We start from the raw sequence: 21646 nt of genomic DNA, 5'->3' as shown, positions 1-21646 counted from the left end.
AACATACTATTTTATATTGCTGAGATATTATGACATGGCATACTTCAGTTTTCACTGCTCTTGTGCATTGGTTTTCATACCTACGTAATAGTATTTTCTGGAAACTATACGGGTTTTACGGAGATGGGTTATTATGTTCATAAAGATAAATATGTTTTCAAACGCTTTGTTTTTACCCACTCACCCTTCTATTTTTCGTCCCTCCAAGTTTTAGTAGCTGAGCTTCCGTATCGAGAGGATTCTTGGCATACCTCAGTATAGGCACCTATGATGGTATAACCCTCATCTTACCTTACTGTAATTTACTTATGCTCTGTAATCACGTATGCAATGAGTTCATTTCCGCTCACATCACATTCTTATATTTAGGCACTTTTAGGTTTAAGTTTATTCACAAATCCACATTACTACACTTTATAGCTTCGTCACCTTTTAGGTTTTGGCCATCACAACTCGATTCGGAGTCATAATTGACATTCCGAGTCGGGGTGTGTCATGTTATGGTGACGTTAGTCACTATTACAAATTCATAAAAAGTAATAAAAAGTAATTAAAAATAAAAAAATGTAAAATTATAAGTTAATTAAAAATACAAAAATATAAAAAATTAATTAAAAATACAAAAAATTATAATTTATTTTCTATAAATACCTAACTATTTTTTTCCACCTCACAACACATTTCAATACTTTCAAATACTTTCAACCAATATTTTATTATTATCAGAATTTAAAAATAAATTATTTTTTATTACTAAATCCTACACCAGCGAACCAATTCTACTTTTTGGGCTACACATTTCTAATCTATTGACCTTTTTGTATAGTAGTGACACACTGGTAAAAAAAATAATTATTTTACCCTCTTAAGTAACTCACGTGCTATTCACATGACAAATATGAATGGATAATTGAATGCATTGTTGTTGATTAATCTAATGGTAAGGAGTTCGTTAATTAATAAAACTTAAGAGTGTAATTGGTTCAAAAAAGATTTAGCGTGGAGTTGACAATGATTTACAAGCTCAGGTGTAAATCGGTGAAAGTTGGTTGATTTTGTTTCATAGGTAATACAAAAGAGACCACATTTTTTTTAATGATTTACGCTAAGTGGTGGAGTAATGAATTGTATCAAGCTGACAATTCATGAGATTCAAACAAAAAAAAATCATTTACAAGTGAAGGAAAATAACGCTAGATTGTGTTAATGAAGTACTAAATGGTAAGGAGACACCACTTAATACTACGGTCAATGGTTTATAGAGATGCTCCTCTTCATAAGTAAGTAAGAAGTCTTAGGTTCGATTATCGACAAAGACGAAATTAAACCACATTACTAAGATATTATAAGATTTAACCAGTTTCTCTACTTGATACCATCGTTTGACTAAAAAAAGTAAAAAAGTAAAATAAGAAGACAATAATTTAATAGACTACATGTACCACTTCTCTAGAATTATGGCCCACCAATTTCACCTTTATACAGATGTGACTTGATGAAAATTGGACAAATGTCATCCAAATGAATAAGGAGCACAGTGGAAGACAAAACTTGGATGCAGACGATTTGAAATCCCCCGACTCTTCGGCGTTATACTTCCCCCGTGAATCCGTCAGCCCGTTTGTGTCTTTCAGGCATGGCGAACGCCGTTGATGATTGACCTCTCCCAACCTGTCTCTTCGTCTGGATCGATGTCGTCGGCCTCACCTTAGTTAGACAGACGCCAGTAAGCCTCTTGTTATGATCCCATATCGACTACACTTATGGGGGTGTAGGAGTTCTTAAGTCCTTGGGGTCCTCCCACCTATTGGACCAGTTTTTTGGGTTGGGCTCTTCCCTTGGGCTTGAGTACCTAACATTGGTATCAGAGCCTAGGTTCCCAACGCTGCGGAGGGGGCGACCTGGAAAGGGCTACCATAACGGGATGACCAAAGGGTGCACCACCGTTAAGAGTGAAAGCCACCAGAGTAAGGGCCGCCGTGGGCGTCGGCTTCCGAAGGGTGATGTAATGTTATGATCCCACATCGACTACACTTATGGGGGTGTAGGGGTTCTTAAGTCCTTGAGGTCCTCCCACCTATTGAACTAGTCTTTTGGGTTGGGCTCTTCCCTTGGGCTTGAGTACCTAATACCTCTCAATTGAAATAACGATAAGGGTTAGGGTTTAATATCTCAACCAATCTCCACAGTTGTATTTTTTGTTGATTTAACTGTTGATTGTTAATTTTCATCAATTTGACTGATTAGAGGAACCCTGCAAAATTCATTTTGCTGTTATATAATTTAGTAGTTGAATTAAAATCCCTGTTTACCCTAACAATGCATTTTCCAAGCTCTGAATTTCAATTTTATAGATTTGAAATTCTTTGATTGGTTTGCATTTCTAATTTGAAGAAATTCGAGCTTTGCCTTACCCACAGAAGTTTTTTCAATTGGATGGAACTATGAGGCAAAGACAGAGTGTTGCTGTCTCACCAGCAGCAGAACCAGGCAAAACCGAAAACCCAGTTCCGTCGAAATTAGGTCCACAACAAAAAGAAGCCTCACAACTTGGCTTTCTAGGCTCCTCCAAGAATTTATAATTTACTTACCCTTTTAAATCAAGAATCTTTACCCCATGGTGGGTCTTGATACCCCATGGTTCATGGTAATGGCTTTTACAACATTAGACGTTTTATGTTATATATATTTGTATGTAAGGAAGAACGGTTTCCTATGAACTGTATGTTAAGCTGAGTTGTGGAGCTAAAAGTTCATACTTGGTACTAGTTAAGAAATGACTATTGGAAACAACAACAACAAGGGGTCGGCTGTATGAATCCTAGAACACCACTGTGCTCGGTGTTGCACCAAGTCTGGAAAGATGCGTCACTTGAGAAAATAATCTTATTCTGATTTTAAATATTCATTGTTGCTCATAGAAGCTATTATGAAATGCTATCATCAAGTGATTTAAAAAACTAAAATAAGATTTTTCATTTGCATTGGTATTTCTTCTAGTAAGGTTTTCCATGATTTCCTTCTGCTTAACTGCACCCTCAAATGGCACCACACTTCTGCTGCATAAAGTAATGTCTTTTGAAGTTCTTATGGTTATTTTTGTTCCATCTTTTGTAGGTCAAGGCTCCTCGGCTGTTTCAGTCCTTTTTTGCTGCATTTGGTGATTTATACTTGTATAAGCTCTCTGTCATCCTCTTTGGTGACTGCGTTGCTAAATGGGCTGTATCCTTTTGTAGGAGGGGTTCTTTACTTCTGTAATGATAATATTTCATGTCTAACACTATGTTTATTTTAAATAGTCAATTTCAATTACTATTACCGACTGAAAACACTATTGTAAACATCTGGCTCTTTCTGGTAAAGTATGTACTTAACTCAATTCCAGCTGTTTTCACAATTGACAAATTGGTTTATGTTTTACTGTATCACTCGTACATTTTCAAATAGTTTGGAGACTATTCTTACCCTTGTGAGCCTGTACTACTGGCCCTGTATGAGGCCTTCTTCCAGCAAACTTCCTTTGGAATCAAGGAAGTGGGGTTTGATTATTGCCGCATTAGCCTGTGCTATCAGACCAACGAGTGCCATCATATGGCTGTATGTTGTTCTTCTTGAGCTATTTTTGACATGTGATAAACTGAGATTCATTTTTCTGGAAGTGGCTCCTATGGGGTAGGTATAGCCAATCTCCCTCGGAATACATTTCCACAGTGCTTAAAATTATTAGGAACTTTATCGTGAATTGTTTGTGCTTCTGAATTATATCATAGGTAATGATATTTGTCCTGTTTGTTCTCTTTTATTTCGGCAGTGGACTAGTAATTTTAAATGAAGCTTGAATTGTGAGTTTTTTGAAGTTTGGCTTTAATGGTAACATGGAGTTATAGTTGATGAGTGTGCAATGATGCAATTGGGATAGATGCAAAAGAAGAGAAACTTGTTGTCGCACTAATTGGTCCTTATATAAAAGGAAAGGCAGTTATAGGGTTATTGGTGATTAATGAAATGTGATATGCACGTGATAAAGGTGATGAAGACAGTAATGATACCTCGAAGTGTCTGTCACTTAAAACCAGTCTGGCCTTATATAATTCTCGGAAATGAGTTTTTACCTGATTATGTAAATAATTTGGTAAATCATGTCTTATTTTCGTTTTAGACTAGTAGTCCCCGTGTTTTAAGTTAAGCAACATCTAGGAAAGACGGCAGCACCACTGCAAGGTGACAAAAAATCTTAATGAATTGTCTAAAGCCCTTTGGAACCAGTCCATGCATTCATGTCAATTATGTGTAGTTTTGCATAATTGTATTGACATTATAATCGTTCTCTCTACTTTTTTTTACCTATTGTTTCAGGGTCCTGGTGCTTGGTCTTACATTTTTATTGGATTGTTTGATGTACGGCTCATGGGTCTTTGTACCTCTTAATTTTCTAAGATTCAATTTTCTTTCTGCTGGTGGAGACTATTATGGGACTCACAAGTGGTACTGGTACTTCACTCAAGGATTTACAGTCATGATATTCTCTTTCTTACCATTTTCTGTTGCTGGAATCATGCAATCCAAACATTGGAAGCTTTCTGGCTTTATTGCATGGGTTTTAGGCAGTGTTCTAAAAAACGGCCTAGGCGGCGCCTAGGCACTGGGCGGGCACCAACCGAGGTGATTTTGGGCAAATCGGGAGGAAAAATCGGGTTGGGCCTAGGCGGCCGCCTAGGCGGGCTAGGCGGCGCCTAGGCGGTCTAGGCGGCGCCTAGGCGGTCTAGGCGGGCTAGGCGGCTAGGTGGGTTAGGCGGGCTAGGCGGTCCTAGGCGGCCCTAGGCGGTCCTAGGCGGTCCTAGGCGGTCCTAGGAGGTTTTTTTATTTTTTATTAATTGCGTGCTTTTTTCTTTTTTGGTTTCATGGTGGTATACTTATGGAAATGGTGTATCTAATTTGCAAATGATGAATTTACTACAAGTTCATCCAATACTTATGGAAATAGTGTACCTAATTTGCATTTTATCATTATTTTATTATCCATACAAGTATAGTTTTTTTTTAGGTGTCAATATGCACTTATTTACAAGATATACAAAAAATTTACCTAAATCCGCCTAGGCCGCCTAGGTGCGCCTAGCCGCCTAGGCGCTAGGCGCTAGCCCGCCGCCCGACTAGCGCCTAGCGTTTTTTAGAACCTTGGTTTTAGGACTTTATAGTGTGCTAGGCCACAAAGAATTCAGGTACCTCTTCTATTATTTATACAATTAAATTGGTTCTTTGATCATTCATTCTGTTGACAACTAATACTCTTCTAATTTGACTTTGAGTTACAGGTTTGCTCTGCCCGTACTTCCTATAGCTTTGATGTTCTCTGGGCATTCCTTAGCTGCATTAAGAACATCGGTTTCTGCAAATGGTAAAGGAAAAGAATCATCGAATATCAATAGCAAATGCCCTGCAAAAATGCAGTTGGCCATCTTTTTCTTGCTCTCGACCAATATTCCAATGGCCCTGTATATGAGTTTGGTTCATCAGGTACTCATTTTGCTTTCTGATAAACACAAGGGCTGGGTAGCTTTTATTGTTCTTTGGCATGTACTCAACTTTAAGCGCTGGACTCTACTACTATCTCGAATGTTTTCATTTAAGTTGTTTCACGGTCCCTATTCCTCTTCTATCTTTCCTTTTGGATAACACTTTTGAACGTGCCTAGACAGAGAGGAACTGAGGATGTTACATACTATCTATCCAAAGAAGTGCTTCACGGAAAAGTGACAAAGGTACTTTTTCTGATGCCTTGCCACGCTACACCTTACTACTCTATGGTTCACCGCAACCTTCCGATGAGATTCCTAGACTGCTCACCAAGGTTTGATCTTTAACTACTTGGAAAGAATTATTTTCTTTGTTGCCGCTCCTCATGTAAATGGTTTTGTAACTTATAGACTGTTGGAATTTTTGTTGACAGTGAAGAAAAAGGAAACCCAGATGAATCAGACCAATTCATGATGGATCCTGTTGGTTTTACGTCAGAACTTGCAAAGAATTGGTCTTTTCCTAGTCACATTGTATTATTTGATTCGGAAGAAAGACAGTTAAGGGATTTTCTGATCTCACATTCTTTCAGAGAGGTGCATGCTACAACTCATAATTTTACTGCTGCAGTGTTGCATTTTTGCCAAATAAAAAAGTTACTTCTTAAATTGCTTGCCATGCTAGCACTGAAACTTATATCTGGCCTATGATGACAGATAAATAGGTTTTTCCATGCTCACTTCAAAGTGGACCGCGATCTTCAAGCATCAGTTATTGTGTATGGTTTGACAGGCGACTGATTATTGGGAGCAGCCTCTCCATAAATGGGGGTAAGGCTAGCCGACATTCACCTCTCCCAGACCTTGCGTAAAGCGGGAGCCTTGTGCCCTGGGTACGACCTTTAACTATTATCACTCCAGCTGGAAGAAGTTATTGACTTTAGGTCTTGATGAATGGAGTGGATTGCCAGAGCTTGGGGTTATTGGAGACTCTGCTCGCCTCAGTAGATTCCAACTTCAGATCGTCAATTAGTATGTAACAATTTTTTCCATTCATTAACCCCGGATTTTATTAATTATTTTGTTTCCATTGTTTTTTCTGCGTTTTTGTTTGATATATCTACTTGACACTACATTTCATTTTGCCATCGAGTTGATGAAAGGACCTAATATGTTTGAACACAGGTCCCTAAGAATTTGCTAGCAATTATATAAAGATGGATGTCCGGCCTTTTACAGATTATTGAACATATATTTGTCAGTTTCTACTGAGAAAAAAAGAACTGCAGATAGAAATTATGATATAGAAAGACAATGGTAAAAGAAAAAGACATTGACACAATTCCAACATCTTGAGCTTAAAAAGCTGTAACAATTCCCAAATCAGAAGAACACGTTCATACAATCTTCTTTTTCATCAGTATCAGTACTCCAAATGATGCCCTGTAATTTCAAAAGTTCTCTGGTGGTCCAGAATATTGTATGCTTTATGTTTTTTAACTGTTAGATCTTGGTTTTTGAATTTTGACCACACATCCAATGGTTATAAAAGCAGGTTGATGGATGTTAATGCACAAAATTAGTAAGACTTTGGAACAACGTAAAGTGTTAAGTTTGTGACCTTCGCATAGCTCCGGTCATTAAGTGTAGGTGACTATGTCGAAAGATAAGGATGGGGAAGCAAACACAAGATGTACATGGTTTACCCTAAGTTGGTTACGTCCACGAGGTAGAACAATTCTCATTAATAGTGAAGAGTTGACACAATACATAGGTTCAAGTATAATCATCATAGTGAGTTCTAATAATGAGTTTAAGTATAATAATCGCATTAGGGATTAAGTGTAGCAGAATGGTATCCTTTGATAGTTGATGAGAGTCTTCGGCTTCCATCCTCGAGTCATTTGGTTATATCTTTTGCAAGTGTTAGACTGATATTAGCGATGTGGTCTAAAAATGTCGAACAGTTGTGTTGTTGTAGTACATAAGCTTTTGTATTCCTATGCTAATTACTTGTCTCGCTTTTTTCCCTCTCTGTTTTGGTTAATGATTAATGAGAATTAACATAATTGCTGCTCATCCTTTCCATCTCTTTATTTGTTGTCACATTGTAGTTATGCTTTGAGATTATCCATTAGGTTCTTCAGCAGAAATGATTGTGTTAAAGCAGGAATGGTGAATTGATTTATAGTTACAAAAGTACAGGGCAAATATGCACATAGGTGCAGCAACACAATGATCTTTCTGATGGATGATATTTGTAATTGATCATCGAACACTAGTTCTTGTAGTATTGAAGATGATATTTCGTAAACGAAGTAGAGACCAAGAGCATATGGTTAATGGTCGTCGCCCATGTCTTGTACCGCTGATAGTCGGCTTCCATGTCCAGCTTGATTGTCCCCTTACTCGTCGTTAACACGATGAGATAACCTGTACCATTCTCACCGGCTTCTGAATCTTTATACAGCTCCGCATGCATGTCCAGTATGATACCTAAGACAACACAAAACAGCTCCACTGATTAGATTGTAGCGATAAAGTTGAGCTTGTTTATGGAATTTTTCATTTACTCGACGTACATTCCTTCTTGCTTTTCAACAGACCGAGCTTCCTCATTTGAACAAGAACCTGTGTAGTTGAATTAAGAATTGAAGGTTAAGCTCTAATTAATGCTTTAGTTGACAAAAATGGCAGAAAACATGTTTAACATGCAGACCTTGGCTTCATTGTTGATGATGACAGACACCCATCTAACCGTGTACTTCCCTAAAAGCACATAATTTGCAATTTCAATTAGCGCCCAGATGAGTAAAACAACATAGAAAATCAGGAATTCGAAACCGAGAGTCGGAGAATCAGGATTGCTGTAAAATTACAAATTTCAATTGCTGAAAAGATCACTTTCAGTATTTGATCGACATGTCATCAATGTTTGATTACGTCGAGAACTAAATCGTTTCAGCAATTGGGTTTTAGAAACTCGTCGTTTTGGTCAGTTTCTTCAAAGAAATAGTTAAATTAATGAAGATCTAAAGTAGAAGTACAAACCGTCTGGTGTTTCAGTGGTGAGCTGGGCACCTGTTGCAAGCATTGATCTATACTTCTCAAAGTCGAAATCAACCTCCTCAGGGTTATCCTCGGTAGGCATCACAGGTGCAGTTCCATTTAGTCTTTTGTTGCAGCATCCTGTTCTTTCTTTCAATGTCGCTGCTCCCTTCAATGCTATATGTTTCATACACCACCAATGGAGAAATAAAGACCCAGAAAAACAGTTAGAGGAAAATACTGTAATCGTTAAAAATCTGGAGTATCATAGACTCAGAGCATCATAGAAAATCCCTTATTATTCGTATTGGTTTGAATATTTAATTCCTTCATTGTTGGATTAGGTATGAATGGTTGAGATGTACTTTTTGTGTCCATCCTTAACCGTTCATATGTAGTACTACCAGTCGTATATTTCTGACATTTGATGTATGTGGGGCCCACAATACACCGCTCTTCAGGATTCACACGTACGCATTAACCGTAGCAATGCCCAGATTACACAAGCCACCACATATAGCTCATTTATGTATTAAACCAAGTTAGGGAACAAAGATAAGGGATATAGGATATTTACATGTTGTAGCTGCCGCTGATAGAGTTAAGATGTCACTTGCACTTGTGCTATTCATGGCTGAACCTATTACACTGCTGAGTTGCTCCTTCCTTGCCCCCATTGCTTCTGCAACTTTTGCACACTGGGCCGCCACTAGAGCGGCTGCAGAAGCGACTGCAGCTTCCTTGGCAGTGCTTGACTCATCATTTTCTGATTTTTCAGCTGCAATAGCAGCAAGCGCAGCTGCTACACCCGCCATCGATATTGCTGCATGGACTTCAGCTCTTTGCAGCCTGTGCTCCTCTTTCCGCCTTCGCTTAATGTCTTTAAGCCATTTCTTGATCGACATATTCTTAAATGGCACCATCTTCCATGACATCTGCATAACAGAAGAATGTATGAGCAAAGTAATAGAGTGATACCTCCAATTTCTATAAACGTATAGAAAAATGCAGTATATTACAACATAGGAGCCAATTCTACGTACCCATTTCTTCCGTAAAAAGCCGTTGTAGTTCAATTCTGGATGCATGGCTTGTTGCGTCCATATAAACGACTAAAGAAAACAAAACTACAGTATGTTATCAACAAAATTGGTTTTAAGATATTCAATTAGCTGAGATGTATTTTATATGCATCGTATATATGTTTCACCTTCACGTCATTGTATTTCCAAGGTGGAGGCTTGAGATCTGCATCATCCATCTTGTGTAGCTTCTGAGAGAGTTATAAAATCAATCTTGTAAACTTTCTTATGGTCTGACAAAATCAAAAACTAAAAGTGCAACGAATTCGACCTACAGCGTAAGGACTCTTGTTGTGGCTCTCAAACTTCACAATTGGATCGTCGAGTAGAACCACGGATCGATCTTGTTGGTCTGGTTGAAAAGCTTGCACTGCAAAGTTGCACCATGCAAGGGAAAGAAAATCCATTGTCTCAGGATGCGACTCCGAAGGAGTTGGAGTAGTGAAATGTGAATCCATGCAACTCAGCAGCAAATGGGACCTAAAAGGGTACTTTGGAGATGGAGTTTAACAGAATATGAGATTGGAACTACTCGGTGTCAAATAAGCATATAAATAGACATGCAAAAATTACTGAGTACATCTTGTTCCCTCTCTCAACTCGCTTTGCACACCCAAAAGCTTCCACCAAAAGAAATTTGGACAGATGAAATATTACAGTTGGAAAGGTTGTTTAGATATGAATAATAATAAAATCTAGTTGCCAACAAAGGGACTATCTTGATGTCACAGGTTATCATAAAAGTAAAAATTGGTGTAGTTAAGTTAGCTAAAACAATGCGTTCTATTTATAATATTACAGGGGTCGGACATGATTGCCTAACTCTCTGTATTTTTTAAGCCAATGTACTCATTTTGTGCACTCCAAATTCACCTTTTGTGATAATCGAACTTAAGACATTTTACTTATAAGTGAAAAGAAATACCATTAGGCTGTAGTATTAAGTGACAGGGCATCCAAACATGTTATGAGAGAGAACACATGCTAACCACTGTAGAATCATAAAGAGAATCAATAGGGCCTTTCGTTTTGTACCTTTAAAAGAAAACCATGAATAGCTAAGCTGAAGGAAATTAGGCTTGATGGAGCTGGCCAGGACCACCACATCAAAGCCCCTAAAACTAAAACAGCCTAGAATTAGAAAAGGAAGAGAGAGGCACAACAACCCTCCAAGCATGCACTTGGTGGCTTGGGTCAGCTTTGACATGATTGATGTGAACATTTGATAAAAAGCAAGTAACCATTAATCATTATTTCATTAGAATAAGGATGTGCTTGATTAACTAATGGGCAATGAACTTAACAAAGATTAGCTTTTTTAAGTTAAAAACTAAAAAGGGTTATCAAAGTTAGCTGAGTGACTTTAATGGATGTGGTTTAGGTTTGAGAAATGATTATGGGGTCACCTTAATCGATTTTTGTCGACGGGTACTCATGGACTTTTGAAGATTTGGTTAAAGCTGTGCTCATTAGGCTCATGTGACAACCAAATACTCATTAGGCTTAGATGCTTAATTATTACATCTGTTTTTAATGGGGGATTATAATTCGATTCCAATGTGAGTCCAGAGACAATGCACTGCTTCTTGATTAGTTGAAAGGAAGTGATTTCTACGTTGTTATACAAAATTGCTTCTAGATTAAATAAATGAAAGTAAAATTAAGGAATAAAAATTACCAAGGATACGGAGAAGGAGAAAATGGTGTCAAAAATTCATTTCCTTAGTGTTTATTTTTATTTTAATTTTTTTTTTTAATTTTTTTATTTTTAATTTTTAATTTTTAATTTTTTTTTATCAAGATCATTTCCTTGGTTTAGTTTAATATGAGGATACCAAATACCAGTTTGATATTTCTGACAAAAAAAAAAAAAAAAAAAAAAAAAAACCAGTTTGATATATATAGAAGGCAAGGTAATAGATATCAAGAAAAATTTAAAAAGGAATGGAAAATTTTAGCATTAGATTTGGATGCTTAGGCTGAGTTTAATTCTTGTATATAGAAATCGTCAATCACGCGCCTTTAGTTTTAACTAGCAGGAATTTCCGCGTTTCGCTGCGGGTTTTCAAATCATGAATAATATTCATAGAAAAATTAACTGAAAATGCTACAGCAATATAATTGCATTCTTAAATGCAACAATTTTGAGAACACATGTTTTACATGAGTAACACTCCCAAAATCACACATTTACACAATTATCTCCAAATGAAAGAAAAAGCAAGAGATGGATGAATTGATCCATAAAATAAGTAGTTTAATTTACATTGCTACTCTATTAAGTCGACATCAAATAGAAGCTTCACAGCACAATACTTAACAACATTCCTCTGCTTTTCTAAGTGCAAATAGAAAAACGGAATCAAAGTATTCAACCCAAAATCTTCACATTAGCTCAAAAACTATATTGTTTCCAGAGCTTTCCAATTTCGCAGCATGGAACGACAAACATAAAAGCACTAAAATAGCTCTAAATTACAACAATAGGATGAACTACAAAATGATAGAGGAAAGATTAAAAGCCTACCCTTGCAAAATCAAATGAAAGAAGCAAGACTTGTGTTAACAGTTATGTGATGTGTGCATTTGCAGACATCAAGATTTTACACGTGCAAGAAAGGGAATCACTCCATTAAAAAGATAGGAACTACTGATATTGCAGGTACATCAACCAGACCACTAATTTTAAATGACAGCATATGCTCGAGTAACCGAAAGACTAAAAGACGAAAAGAAGAGGGTTATATACCCGTTTCAATGTCATTGTCAAGGTCCTCTTAAACCTGGTTCCAGAATGACGATAGTCCAACACTCTCATAGTAACTAATACTTATTGTGACCTTCACCCAGTTTGTGAATTAGAAGCTTGAAATACACCAAAAATTATCCATTCCCTTAATTTTAACTACTAACAGCGTAAAGAATTGGAAATTACAATTAAGACCAACGTTTTCCCCCTTTTTTTCATTGCCATAAAAGGCAGAAAAAAAAGGATTCTAAAACTCAAACCAACCGTCTCATTTCTTCCCAAAAATAAACACATTTTAATCCAACATTCATAAATGCATGGTCAAACAGGGGAAAAAATTATGTTAATTTGGGTTTCAAATTTACAGACAGAACTGTTTACAATAAGCATATATAACATGATTTGGTCTGCAGTGCTTTCATCAATAGTTATAAAAAAATAAAAAAAATAAAAAATAAAAATAAAAATAAAGATTCTAAAGATATGCATGCAATAGAATGACTATTACCTCCAAGTAAGCAGTTGTATGGTTGCAATCTAAGTTGCACACATCATGTTCAAACTGATAGCTTCAGTATAGCACTTGACAACATTATTTCAGGCTTTTCCTTAAATGAAGTATTTCCCTGGGAAAAGATTAGGAAACATAGAAATTGAAACAATACACATTAGTACATTGGTATCCCGGTTCCTTGCTAATAGAAAATGAAATTAAGGGGATGGAGAGATCTAATTTCAATTTTTTGAAGGAGAACACCATACTGAATTCATATCAAAGAATAGCATGATTCCAATTTCAATTTTGAACATAATAAAACATATAGCATTCATATATTACTTAAACTTCTTTCAAATTTACTTTTGTATTTAAAGATCGTATATTTTAATGAGTTTAAATTGACTTTATATATAAATTATAGGTTTTTATATTTAAATAATAATGTACATTGTATAATTACAGTTATAGTCCATGAATACAATTAGAGGCCTTTGAATTTCTTTGCAAGAGAAGATTTATAAGGAAAAGCAACTGCAAATATACAGACGGAAGGAATTTGAGGTTTGTAGTCCATCTACTCATCAATTTTTTACTATAGATACAACTGAGTAGTGAGAGAGCTTTAGCTAATACTATTACATTCCACAGGTAATTATAAAAAAATAATCATATAATTTCTCACAATAAAAATCAATGTGACTAAAAACAAATGATATATATCAACTTTGATGATTTCTCTTATTTTCCCTCTCCTTCTCAGCAACCAAACAGGGGCAAAAATTACCAAAAAATGAAAAGATTGAAGTACCTGAGCAAGTTGGAATGCCTGGGTTGCCATATACACTTGGTGTAAAAATATCAGGGTGGGCATTTTTAGAGCACCAAAATCCTTGATCCACAAACGTATGTAAAAAAATCAACAAAATAACATTGTGATTTGCATTAATCCGTAGAAACAAATATGCTAAAATCGAACCTCTTTATCAGAAAGTAAAGACAACAACAACAACAACAACAACAACAAAGCCTTTTCCCACTAAGTGGGGTCGGCTATATGAATCCTAGAACGCCATTGCGCTCGGTTTTGTGTCATGTCCTCCGTTAGATCCAAGTACTCAAGTCTTTTCCTAGGGTCTATTCCAAAGTTTTCCTAGGTCTTCCTCTACCCCTTCGGCCCTGAACCTCTGTCCCGTAGTCACATTTTCGAACCGGAGCGTCAGTAGGCCTTCTTTGCACATTTCCAAACCACCGGAACCGATTTTCTCTCATATTTCCTTCAATTTTGGCTACTCTTACTTTACCTCGGATATCCTCATTCTCAATCTTATCCTTTCTCGTGTGCCCATACCTCCCACGAAGCATCCTCATCTCCGCTACACCCATTTTGTGTACGTGTTGATGCTTCACCGCCTAACATTCTGTGCCATACAACATCGCGGCCTTATTGCCGTCCTATAAAATTTTCCCTTGAGCTTCAGTGGCTTACGACGGTCACACAAACACACCGGATGCACTCTTACACTTCATCCATCCAGCTTGTATTCTATGGTTGAGATCTCCATCTAAGTCTCCGTTCTCTTGCAAGATAGATCCTAGGTAGCGAAAACGGTCACTTTTTGTGATCTTCGCTAGATTGCTCCGGTCATTAGTGTGGATAAGTATATAAATGGATAGAGATAGGAAAGCAAACACAAGATGTACGTGGTTCACCCAGATTGGCTACGTCCACGGAATAGATGAGTTCTCATTAATTGTGAAGGGTTTACACAAGTACATAGGTTCAAGCTCTCCTTTAGTGAGTACAAGTGAATGATTTAGTACAAATGACATTAGGAAATATTGTGGGAGAATGATCTCGTAACCACGAAACTTCTAAGTACCGGAGTGTGGTATCGTCTTGACTTGCCTTATCTGTCTCATAGGTAGATGTGGCATCTTCTCTGGAAGTACTCTTCCTCCATCCAGGGGTGGTATCTGTAACTGGTGGAGATGCATAAGGTAATGTATCAATTTCACTTGAAACTTACTTGTAGTTTCAGGCTTGGTCAAGCGCGATACAAACCATGTAGTAGGAGTCCCCCAAGTCGCCGAGCTAGGGGATCTGCTGAAAGAGGTGACAGACAAGGTAAGCAATCAGAGCTCTGGCTGATTGTTCACATTCTCCCTATCTTGCAGGCAGCATGAAGGATAAAGAGAAGAAAAATAAGAAGAGATGATATGGGATACTTTTGCTTTTGAAGAAGTAACTTTCCACAGGCTTATTCTTGAACTGGGCTGGAGGGTTTTCTGGTTTCCTCCAGAGTATAAGGCCGACTGAAGAATTTGAGGGTCAAAACAAGTCCATCAAATCTAGAGTACGTTCGACCCTGCTGATATGGGATACTTTTTCTTTTGACAGAGTAGTGGATGTATCGGCACGTGTGCTGTTACGCTTGTCTCCACATGCTTCCTTGTATCCTTCTCACTTGCCCTATCTGTTCCTCAGGCAGATGCGGTATCTTCCCTGGAAGCATAAGATGTTGAAGATGAGTACTCGAGAGCAATGCCAGGTAAGTAATCAAGTAAGGGGTTCCAGGCAGTCAGTTCCTGGCTGGAAGCTTGATTCCAAGTGCTGACTGATTGCTCTTATTCTCCTTGTCTTGCAGGTAAGAACAAGGCCAAAGGAAAAGACAGGGAAAAAGCATGATATGGGATACTCTTGCTTTTAACCCTGATGATATGAGATATTCTTGCTCTAGTATAGCTTGTTTACAGAGGTGTTATCGGGGGGAAAGAAAGCTGAATATTTCGAAAGGCTTCGTTGGGAGTGCCCTCTCAGATAAGAGGAAGGGTTGAGCATTTTTGCAGGTCTGCCTGTCCATTGGGGATGGAGGTCGACATATATAGGAGTCTCCCTAACATCAAGTAATAATGCTATTCCTTTACCCTGCTTGGTCATAGCACGGTAGTGGGAGCTGCCAGCTTCACATGTTTTAACTCTGTCAGAGCACTTTGAAAAAGTGCTCTGTAGTATCTCGAAAGCTGATGTTGCGTGTGAAGATTACAGACAAGCTTTATCCAAGGAGATCCAGCTCTTGAAGTTGGGAAAGTGGTGCTTCTTCGGTTTTTGAACAAGCAATCCTGTCGGGGATCTAGCTTTCGAGATTCGGAGAACGATGCCTCTTCGATTTTTGAGAAAGCAATCTTGCTGGGGGTCTGGCTCTCGAGATTCGGAGAGCGGTGTCTCTTCGATTTTTGAGAAAGTAATCATGTTAGGAGTCTGGCTCTCGAGATTCGGAGGGCGGTGCCTCTTCGATTTTGGAGCAAGCAATCTTGTTGGGAGTGTTTTCTCGAATGTGAGTAAAGGTTGGGCATGTTTGCTAGTCTACCTTGCCACGAAGCACAGAGGTTGACACACAGGGACTTTCCAATTATCCAGCAGTGGTACTGTTCCTTTACCCTCTCTTCGATTTTTTAGAAAGTAATCATGTTGGGAGTCTGGCTCTTGAGATTCGGAGGGCGGTGCCTCTTCGATTTTGGAGCAAGCAATCTTGTTGGGAGTGTTTTCTCGAATGTGAGTAAAGGTTGGGCATGTTTGCTAGAGGTTGACACACCGGGACTTTCCAATTATCCAGCAGTGGTACTGTTCCTTTACCCTTGTGGGTAATAATATGGTAGCTAGACCTTCAAAATTTATGTGTCTAAACTTTGTTAGTGTTGTTTCTTTGCTATTCTTTTACCCTTCTTGGTCAGAGCGATGTAGTGGGAGCTGCAAGCTTCACGTGTCTCAACTTTGTCAGAGAACTTTGGCAAAGTTATCTGTGGTACCCATGAGCTACTGTTGCGTGTGGGAAGTGGGTGATTGAACAGTACGATTCATGTGCTTTCTACTTCGCCAGAAATCTTCGACAGAATGCCCATAATTTCCGCAAAGCTGAGTGTACGTGTGACAGGTGCTGACAAGGCTGGAAAAGTAGGTGCCTCTTCGATTTTTGAGATTGTCCCTCGTGGTCTCTGAGCAGCCCAGCTTTTGAGAAAGCAAGCCTCTTCGATTTCTGAGATCGGCCTTCGTGGTCTTTGAGCAGCCCAGCTTTTGAGAGAGCAAACGCCTCTTCGATTTCTGAGATCGACCCTCGTGGTCTCTGAGCAGCCCAGCTTTTGAGAAAGCAAACGCCTATTCGATTTCTGAGCAGGCGCCTCTTCGATTTCTGAAGCTTCGTCGAGTGCAGATTTTTATAGGGGCTGACATTAAGTTCCAAAGCACACTTGAATATCCACCAGTAGAAGCTCCATTCTTGCACTTCTAAGATCTTGATTTGTCCGACCTCTTCTCTCTTCAAGACCTTTGAAAATGTCTGGCCCCTCCGACCGTCGTTTTGACTTGAACCTTGTTGAAGAGGCAGCCTCGCCTTCTCCAGACAACATATGGCGCCCATCCTTCGTCTCCCCTACTGGTCCTCTTACCGTTGGGGATTCCGTGATGAAGAATGATATGACCGCTGCGGTAGTGGCCAGGAACCTTCTCACTCCCAAAGATAACAGACTACTTTCCAAACGGTCTGATGAGTTGGCTGTTAATGATTCTCTGGCTCTCAGTGTTCAGTGTGCAGGTTCTGTGTCTAATATGGCCCAACGCCTATTTGCTCGAACCCGCCAAGTTGAATCATTGGCGGCTGAAGTGATGAGTCTCAAACAGGAGATTAGAGGGCTCAAGCATGAGAATAAACAGTTGCACCGGCTCGCACATGACTATGCTACAAACATGAAGAGGAAGCTTGACCAGATGAAGGAATCTGATGGTCAGGTTTTACTTGATCATCAGAGATTTGTGGGTTTGTTCCAAAGGCATTTATTGCCTTCGTCTTCTGGGGCTGTACCGCTTAATGAAGCTCCAAATGATCAACCTCTGATGCCTCCTCCTTCTAGGGTTCTGTCCAGTACTGAGGCTCCGAATGATCCCCCTCCGGTGCCTTCTCTTTCTGGGGCTCTACCGACTGCTGAGACTTCTCCTAAGCAACCTTTGTGAAGGCTCCCTCTTGTTTGTTTATTTTGACTCAAGTATATGTACATATTTGTAACTTATCGGGGATATCAATAAATAAGCTTTCCTTCATTTCAACGTATTGTGTTAAATACACCAAAGCCTTCTTCGCTAAGTTCTTTGAATTTTCTTTTATTGAAGCTTGTATTTTGAAGCTTTGTGAGTGGAGCATGTAGGTTGAGGTAGTGTTCCCTTAATTTCCCGAGTGAGGAAAACTTCTCGGTTGGAGACTTGGAAAATCCAAGTCACTAAGTGGGATCGGCTATATGAATCTTAGAACGCCATTGTGTTCTGTCCTGTGTCATGTCCTCCGTTAGATCCAAGTACTCTAAGTCTTTTCTTAGGGTCTCTTCCAAAGTTTTCCTAGGTCTTCCTCTACCCTTTCGGCCCTGAACCTCTGTCCCATAGTCGCATCTTCTAATCGGAGCGTCAGTAGGCCTTCTTTGCACATGTCCAAACCACCGTAACCGATTTTCTCTCATCTTTCCTTCAATTTCGGCTACTCCTACTTTACCCCGGATATCCTCATTCCTAATCTTATCCTTTCTCGTGTGCCCACACATCCAACGAAGCATCCTCATCTCCGCTACACCCATTTTGTGTACGTGTTGATGCTTCACCGCCCAATATTCTGTGCCATACAGCATCGTCGGCCTTATTGCCGTCCTATAGAATTTTCCCTTGAGCTTTAGTGGCATACGGCGGTCACACAACACGCCTGATGCACTCTTCCACTTCATCCATCCAGCTTGTATTCTATGGTTGAGATCTCCATCTAATTCTCCGTTCTTTTGCAAGATAGATCCTAGGTAACGAAAACGGTCGCTCTTTGTTATTTCTTGATCTCCGATCCTCACCCCTAACTCGTTTTGGCCTCCATTTGCACTGAACTTGCACTCCATATATTCTGTCTTTGATCGGCTTAGGCGAAGACCTTTAGATTCCAACACTTCTCTCCAAAGGTTAAGCTTTGCATTTAGCCCTTCCTGAGTTTCATCTATCAACACTATATCGTCTGCGAAAAGCATACACCAAGGAATATCATGTTGAATATGTCTTGTTAACTTATCCATTACCAACGCAAAAAGGTAAGGACTTAAGGATGAACCTTGATGTAATCCTACAGTTATGGGAAAGCTTTCGGTTTGTCCTTCATGAGTTCTTACGGCAATCTTTGCTCCTTCATACATATCCTGTATAGCTTGGATATATGCTACTCGTACTCCTTTCTTCTCTAAAATCCTCCAAAGAATGTCTCTTGGGACCCTATCATACGCTTTTTCCAAATCTATAAAGACCATGTGTAAATCCTTTTTCCCATCTCTATATCTTTCCATCAATCTTCGTAAGAGATAGATTGCCTCCATGGTTGAGCGCCCTGGCATGAACCCGAATTGGTTGTCCGAAACCTGTGTCTCTTGCCTCAATCTATGCTCAATGGGAGAGACGATCCAAAAATCCGTTAACATAAAAAAGATGTCAATGTCCATTAGCAGCAAGTGTCTCACCTGAAAGACAAATCTCTCTTTCATTCCTTGAACTGATAGAAGACCTTTCATAAGATATATGTCCTCACTTCGTTCAAACAACAGTGTATCAAGCCATATGATAACCTGAAAAAATAAAAACGAAATCAGTAGTCTTTGTCAGGTTTTCTTTCTTACATGCCTACAAAGACTCTGGATGCAACTGGCCCTCAAATGTGTACTTGTCTCATTCAAAGGCAACAGGTCCACATGGAAGACACATAATAAATTATCAAATATATTGCGAAATAAGACAAAACAGAGATCCTACCTTTTCAAGATCTAAGTTCCCTTCGCAAACTATGATGACAGAAGAAACACTAGGATCATGAACATGATCATGGGTGTGGTGATCCTCATGATGGTCTGCATATCAGTTTCAAATGTGTGAATATTAGTTCATTTAAAAATAGTAGCAATGTCAAATTACAATTATAGTGGAAGATCATAACTCTTAAAGCAAATCAAAATATTATCCAATCAAAAACCAAACTAAAGCAAAATTATGAGTAACCGTGACAAAAAGCAAATAAATAAAAACCTAATTATCCCCAACTTTGAATATGTAGTTATCTATTATCCATTCCAAGAAATGTGAAATGCAAAACAGAAAACATAAGATAACTGGAGTAGGAGGGGAAAGATTGAGCTGCTGAGTGTAGGTAGTACAATAAAATCTTATCCTTTACACATCGGTAATTAGTACCTTTCCTACATAAATAAATTCAACAACAAATGGTAAATAAATCAACAAAATAATATTGTGATTGCATTAATCCGAAAGAAAAAAATATGCTAAAATTCATAGTTGGGGTGCAAAGAACTTAATTTTCAGCAATCCAGAGTCACAGATCCGAGGCATTCAAGCACACAACAGAGAAGAGAGTATATTTTTTTAGGCACAAACTGAGTCTTTACCTTTGCTTCTTGTGGATCTCGGAACTGGATCAATGTTTTGCTCTGAAACTGGAGGATCGAACATGGATCTGTGAGTTTGAGCGAAATATCATCCATGGGTTGACGATCCTAGAGCCCTAGCATGGAAATATCATCCTTGGGTTGTTGGGATCTAGACTACAATGAACATGAGCTACGCAACCATAAAAACCAACCTTTCAATTAATTTTAAAAAAAAAACTCAAATATGCTTCTACAGAGCAAAAACACAAAATTTATAAATTCCAAAAAACGAACATTCGTTATCAAACTTATGGAAACACGATAGGGTTTGGGAAAGAACGAATCTCACTATCAAATTTCTGTAATGTTAGGGTTTGGGTCGGAGCTAGGATTACCTGATAATGCCAAAGTCTTCGCCGGGAGGGAGGCGGATGGAATCGGGGTGGAGCCGCTAAAATGGAGGCCATGGTTGAGATAAATTGGATAAGGGACGGCTAGGGTTGAGAGAAATTGAGTGGCTAGGGTTTTCTTTTAGAAAAGATGAAGAAGAATGGGGGTGAGCGGCGCTGGAGCTAGAGGTTGGAGAAATGAAGAGAGAAAAAGAAGAAGTCGAAGGCAATGAACTCTACGGACAAAATTACCCTCTTCTAAGTTCTAATAATTACCCTTCCAATATAGCCCAAATCTGATGGTTTCTTGTAAATAAGGTAAAATCAAGAGGTAAGCCGTCCTAAACCTTGCTGACAAAATTACCCTTCTAAGTTCTAATAATTACCCTTCAAACCCATCCCAAATCTCATGGGTTTCTTGTAGGCCTGGCAAACGGGTCGTGTCAGTCGTGTTCGTGTCGTTTTCGTGTAACACCTGTTATCTTAATGGGTCGTGTCGTGTCACACCTGTTATCTTAACGGGTCCTTAACAGGTCGTGTCACTTTACCCAACGGGTAAAGTGACCCGACCCGTTATGACCCGTTAAGAAAAATATATTTTTTTTCTTAAATTTGCACATACCACACATTGCCACATAAATATTACTTCAAAACATTAAAACACATTTGTCGTTTAAGTACTACATCTACACTCGAAAATAAGAGCCTAATAAAAAAACAATACATACACTACTAATCTATTACAAATTTTAAATGTGCAAGGATATGCAAAATGAAACAGTTTTCGTTTTCAAGGTTGTGAAATCTTTCTCAAAAGTTTAAACCTCAATTTACAAAATCCTCGATTTACATCGATCATCATGAAATTGCATTGGAACTTTGGCTTGATCTATTGCCTTCAAGAGTTATGTAGATGA

The 21646-nt window shown here is 38.5% G+C and overlaps 2 protein-coding genes across 6 annotated transcripts; one reads left to right on the top strand and one right to left on the bottom strand.

The window, feature by feature from the left end:
• Nucleotides 1–2617: 2617 nt before the first annotated feature.
• Nucleotides 2618–6754, top strand: LOC126596796 (mannosyltransferase APTG1-like). Its single transcript, XM_050263456.1, has 9 exons — nucleotides 2618–2647; nucleotides 3118–3222; nucleotides 3386–3672; nucleotides 4357–4604; nucleotides 5189–5222; nucleotides 5316–5517; nucleotides 5700–5851; nucleotides 5951–6113; nucleotides 6234–6754. Exons 1-9 carry the CDS (start codon nucleotides 2618–2620, stop codon nucleotides 6315–6317), a joined length of 1305 nt encoding a protein of 434 aa, XP_050119413.1. The 3' UTR covers nucleotides 6318–6754.
• A 918-nt stretch (nucleotides 6755–7672) lies between these two features.
• On the bottom strand, nucleotides 7673–20969 carry LOC126596794 (VAN3-binding protein-like). Of its 5 annotated transcripts, none has more exons than XM_050263451.1 (15): nucleotides 20736–20969; nucleotides 20359–20530; nucleotides 19712–19806; nucleotides 19423–19527; nucleotides 13703–13783; nucleotides 12904–13021; nucleotides 10682–10767; nucleotides 9922–10137; nucleotides 9775–9837; nucleotides 9608–9676; nucleotides 9142–9499; nucleotides 8568–8741; nucleotides 8236–8285; nucleotides 8099–8147; nucleotides 7673–8012 (listed from the first exon to the last, which is right to left on the bottom strand). In XM_050263451.1, the coding sequence occupies exons 7-15, from the start codon at nucleotides 10751–10753 to the stop codon at nucleotides 7795–7797; spliced, it is 1269 nt and encodes a 422-aa protein (XP_050119408.1). In that variant the 5' UTR covers nucleotides 10754–10767; nucleotides 12904–13021; nucleotides 13703–13783; nucleotides 19423–19527; nucleotides 19712–19806; nucleotides 20359–20530; nucleotides 20736–20969; the 3' UTR covers nucleotides 7673–7794. The 5 variants fall into 5 exon arrangements, with proteins under 5 accessions (XP_050119408.1, XP_050119409.1, XP_050119410.1 ...); XM_050263452.1 differs by having other exon boundaries at nucleotides 20359–20514; nucleotides 20736–20968; XM_050263453.1 differs by lacking the exon at nucleotides 10682–10767 and having other exon boundaries at nucleotides 20736–20968.
• Nucleotides 20970–21646: the final 677 nt, after the last annotated feature.

This window comes from Malus sylvestris, chromosome 13, assembly GCF_916048215.2.
Source record: "Malus sylvestris chromosome 13, drMalSylv7.2, whole genome shotgun sequence".
NCBI lineage: Eukaryota > Viridiplantae > Streptophyta > Magnoliopsida > Rosales > Rosaceae > Malus > Malus sylvestris.
The sequence above is the reverse complement of the archived record's forward strand: the minus strand, read 5'-3'. Positions and strand labels throughout refer to the sequence as shown.